Raw genomic sequence first — 5,163 nt, forward strand, 5'->3', positions numbered from 1 at the left:
CACAGTTCTGTCACAGTTCTGACACAGTTCTGACACAGTTCTAACACAGTTCTAACACAGTTCTGTCACAGTTCTGTCACAGTTCTGTCACAGTTCTGACACAGTTCTAACATAGTTCTGTCACAGTTCTGTCACAGTTCTGTCACAGTGGTGTCTTTGTCAAGTTGCAAGCTGGCCTCATATTTCTTGAGAATGATGCAAACTGTTGCATTTCCAAAACTGTGGAGGTCTTGTGTTTCCTGAGGCTGTGTTGAAGGATAAAAAATATTAATATGACTTGAGGGAGTCATCTGATTTCAGTTTTTTGTCCTGTTGTGGCATCTCAGGCGTACCATATAGAGAAGATGGCTGCCTACATGTGCCAGAACAGATTTGCTCTACAATTAGGATATCTCAAGATAAGAATCCCAATTCCATGAATATTTTATTCATGGTTGGTTTATGGTTGTACATGCAGGGCAGAAAAATGAGGGGATTATGGTCAGTGTATACAGTGATGGGCACAGGACTAGATCCCAAGTAAAACCAGGGTTTCTTTCTCAACCTACCTTTGGGCTCAGCAGAGAGGCAAGAGGATGGACAACTGTAGAAAAGTTCCTACAGGAGTTCCTATCGTAGCCGGCCATCCCACGGAAATGTCAAAGTGTTTTCCTAGTGGTGGGGTAGGAAACTGTGACGGCAGTTAATTTAGCCTCCAGGGGGCGTACTTGTTCTTGTCCTACTACTTTACCCAAGTAGGTGACAGTAGCCTTCCCAAAAATCCCACATGCTGTGAACAGTACAGCACCCAAGAGCAGAAAGGACAGGTGGATCCAGCCCCAGGCAGACAGACATCAGGCACCACCCCAGGTGTGCGTCCACACAGAGTTAGGTCACTAGGAAAGCACAGGGTCATCAGCCCCCAGGACAAAGACACAAGAGGAGAGACGCAGGGCACCAGCCCCCCCCCNCCTGCTTTTTTGGTCCCAGCCATGCCAACACCTCCTGCTGCGCATGCTAAGCCTGGGACCCAACCCCCAAATGGGCTGGCGCCCACACCAGCCCCCGGCAGAGAAACCGCCCAGCACCAAGCAGAAGAGGCCCCCCCTGAGCCCCCAACACACCGAGCAGGCACCAGTCCACCGCAGCAGCTGGAACCCAGAAGGACCAAGGTGAAAGGGCATATAGCCATCCTCCTTGTTGGGCTAAGCCCGGAACCCAACCCCCCAATGGGTAGGCGCCCACACCAGCCCCCGGCAGAGAAACCGCCCAGCACCAAGCAGAAGAGGCCCTCCCAGAGCCCCCAACACACCGGGCAGGCACCAGTCCACCGCAGCAGCTGGAACACAGAAGGACCAAGGTGAAAAGGTAGTGGCAGAACTGTGAACTGTCCAATGCTCAGCTTTTCCTTCTGAAACCCAATGGATGTGGTCTTCAAGATGTTGCCAGTGTCAACCATGTCGGACAGAAAGCCCTGAGATGGCTCTGTGCAGATATGCTGGAAGTCACTGCAGTTTAATGGTTGGCAAAAGTCCTACAATTTTAAGTGTTTAATAACACCATGTAGATCATCTGATATTATGAAACACAAAGGAGATCCCATTTTCTTCACACAGCTTCTTATGTGCAGCAGTTTGGGTTTTTTGTTTTTTCCCTCAACCTTTCTGCAGCTGCTTGATCGCAGAGTGATTAAATAAAGAACATTGTGATCAGCTGATGTTGCATAATTCACATCACTCCCCTTTACAGCTTCCAGCCCCACAGGACCTTCTCACAAAGAATTACAACATTGGTTCAATCATATGCAGAACTGTTCCTGCTGCTCTGGTAAAGAAAGATTTTGATGCCTTTGATTTCCTCAGCACAACAAGCAACACTATCCTGTTATCGAGGCCCTCAGTCAGATCTGGGATCAGGACTCTGGTGATGAGAAGAGAGGCTGGAAACCAGACAGGAAAGATGCTACAGAGGAAAACACTCCAGTGATGAGGAAGAGGGCCCTGCAGAGGTTGTTGTTACATTCTGCTCAGAGAATGGAATATAGCTTGGCCTTTTTATTAGTGTTAGACAGTCATTTTCAGATGTAAGTTTGAACCACTGTCCTCTTTTCACAAATAAAATAATGCCAGTTTTGACTGAGAACACAAAAATATGTTGAGCATTTTTTTTTTTATTTGACACAGAAAACTTTGACAGACAGTCAACTGTAATAAAAAGCACAAAAAATCATTTGTACATTTGTAGAAGTCACATGAATAGATAAATTATGTTTTTTGCTGTATGGCCTACAGATCATAAAACAAACAGATCTAAATTTGTTCTGATCAAAAGAAAAGTTGATAAAAACATCTTTCACAACATTACTTGTTGATACATGTATTATCACCAATTTATAATCTGATACATTTTTAGCCAAGAAGACAAAAGTATTGAGCATGAATGATTACTACAGTTTTAAACAATCTGAAGTATTAAATCAAGTGATTACTGCTCCTTATAATTAATGACTGACACAGTTCTGGGAGACAGGCAGACTGCAGTATGATACAATATGATTTTACTGAGAATTTCAGTACAAATAAAAGACAAACAGTATCAACATCTTCAGGTTCATTCTTCAGTATGTTCTCTGAGCTTTGTCACCTGAGCTCCACACCTGCCCCCCACAGCTAAGCCTGGACCACATATTCCTGCTGAATGTAAGACGTCAGTATTAACTTATTCTCCAACAACAATCAACATTAATGATCTTAGTTTAAAACTCTTCTTCCATTAATGCTAGGCCTTGAATATTTTCCTGTCCTGGCTCTTCCAGAGACTGCAGTGATTTCAGGACAGTCAAAGAAATTAACTGCACAAATCAATCCTTCATAGGAGCTATACATGAAGAAAATAAAAGTATTTATACCATCCATGGAGAAGTTTTGCTTCTAAAAGAACTGGGAAGCCTGCACATCTCGGTTGGATTTTAATTTTAAGATATAAAAAGTAATGATAATAAGAATAATAATAGTAGTTTGTTTCAGTTATTATTAGTTCCTTACAGCCATGTGATGATCGTTTGCACAAAGATGTGCAATTTAGTTTGGTCCCTTTAATAACAGCTTTTAAATACAGTTTGTGCAGACTGAACTTCTTTCATTTTATTAAAGTTCAATCTAGTTTTTCTGAAGGTTTAGATGTAAATGTGTCTCTTTCCTTTAAATGACTTGGATATTTGGCCAAGCATAGCCAAATATGATTAGGTATTCCCTCATTTGTCTCTTTATGAAATATTACAGAATAAGTTAAATGAATTTACAAGTAATGGAGATAATCAGTTTCCATCTGTTAGGTAAAGATTATCTTACAAACTGTGCAGCAGTTTCAGTATAAATCAGATAATTCTTCAATAATCCTGAAAATGTCAAAGAAAGTCCAACCCAACCTGAACTGTTACACCCGAACCGAGCTCTGGATGTAACAACTGACTGTTAACATTCTTAAACATTCTCCATGTTTCCAATCAAACATATACAATGTTTAAAAAAACATATTTCTGATAGAATCTAGAATTGAATTACTGAAACTATATTGTGAACATTTGAGTCCAGTGTTGTTGGCAGCGTAGGCATACTGCTGCTCCAGGTACTTCCTGTCTAATGTTTGTCCATCAGATTTGTGTGTTAGACAGGCATCAAGGTGGACTGTGGCTTTAAACCTGGACTGGAGGAGAACCAGAGACAGGGCCAAGGTGACCACAGAGAACGAGATGCTCTGAACTTCTTCACTTGGGACAGTGAACGGGATGATGATTCGGTTTCTTCCTGGAGGACCATACTTCTTAGTGAGAGATTCGTAGCTCTTCCACACACCATCCTCTGGTTGAAGAGGACTAACTGTGATGTTTGGGACCTTCTGATCTCCAGCCTTCTTCATGGAGTTCCAGTGGTCTGGTAGCTTCGAGGGTCGATGTTTTTCATCAGGAAGCTCACAGCTGCCCTTTTTGGTGCAGTAGAAAACTCTGTGCTGAGGCTTTATTCTTCCTGTGGCGATGCCGTATGTGATCTCTGAACCACCGGAGGCACAGTTCCAGGGAGAATACAGGACCACGTCTCTGATGGAGGACAGAGGCAGCAGACAGCTGGCTGGGATCATGAAGTCTGCCATGGATCCATGAGCTACAAAGGTGATGTCAACAGTGTCGTCATGATTCTTCTTTTCTTCCTCACTGATGCGTTCTTTCAGGAAGTCAAACATCTTCACCAGTCCAATGAAGGTGGAGGACTCTGACTTTTCCCTCAGCCAGGTCAGGACGGTTTGATTCGAACAGTTCTCTGTTGCAAGCTTTAATAATTTTCTCCTTTCATCTGAGCTCTCTGTGATTTCAGGGGGATCAAGACTTTCCAGAAGTGCTGCCCTGGAGGAAGAACAGAATCAAATACATGATGAAACTGAGATTTAGCCAAAAATGTAACAACCTGTTTTAATATTGGCTGGCTATAATGTGTTTGGCCTAGTGTTAAAACATTCTTTGAAATAACTGCAGACGATAATGTAATAATTCATAAAAAGGACTGGCATATAAACAGGTACGTATATAAAATAATTAAAGTTTTTCAGTGTTTGGTAGTTCTGATTAAGACTGTTGCTGACAGACAGACTGAGCCTCAAATAGTGGAAAACATATTCATCTTTAATATTTTTATAACACATTTTGGAAGTGGACACTTTTGTCCTCAATCAGCCTCTAGGGGTAGTGAATTCATCTTGAATGTAAGTATTAATAACCCCTAAAAATGGAGTTCAAAGGTTTAGTTCAAATTATCTAAAAACTTTGTTATGAAATGTTTAATTTTCAGAAGCTTACACAAGTGCCAGGTATCTCATCTCCATTAGAGCAGCTTTTAGCTCTAACACCATTTTAATGAAGTGTGCCGTAGGGTCACTCATGGCTGGTCGACTATCAGAAACAGAAACCAAAGCACTTCTTTCAGCAACCTGAAAAAACAAAACAAAACAATAAGACTTTACTGATTATCAAGGTCGGGGGAATTATTCTAGATGAAATTATTATTCTTTCATTTTCTTTCTCTCATGGTGGTTCTGTTGCGTCAGATAAGAGTTTTTTTTAAATAAGAAATTAAACAACAGAAACAAAAAACATCTGTTTGACCTGAAAATAATGACCAGATCAGGTAATTA

At 41.5% G+C, this 5,163-nt stretch overlaps 1 protein-coding gene across 1 annotated transcript; it reads right to left on the minus strand.

The window, feature by feature from the left end:
- Positions 1–2,152: 2,152 nt before the first annotated feature.
- Positions 2,153–4,957, minus strand: LOC112450133. The gene is made up of 2 exons (XM_025003497.2): positions 4,829–4,957; positions 2,153–4,378 (listed from the first exon to the last, which is right to left on the minus strand). Exons 1-2 carry the CDS (start codon positions 4,909–4,911, stop codon positions 3,502–3,504), a joined length of 960 nt encoding a protein of 319 aa, XP_024859265.1. The 5' UTR covers positions 4,912–4,957; the 3' UTR covers positions 2,153–3,501.
- Positions 4,958–5,163: the final 206 nt, after the last annotated feature.

Source organism: Kryptolebias marmoratus, linkage group LG21 (assembly GCF_001649575.2).
Source record: "Kryptolebias marmoratus isolate JLee-2015 linkage group LG21, ASM164957v2, whole genome shotgun sequence".
Classification (NCBI taxonomy): Eukaryota; Metazoa; Chordata; class Actinopteri; order Cyprinodontiformes; family Rivulidae; genus Kryptolebias; species Kryptolebias marmoratus.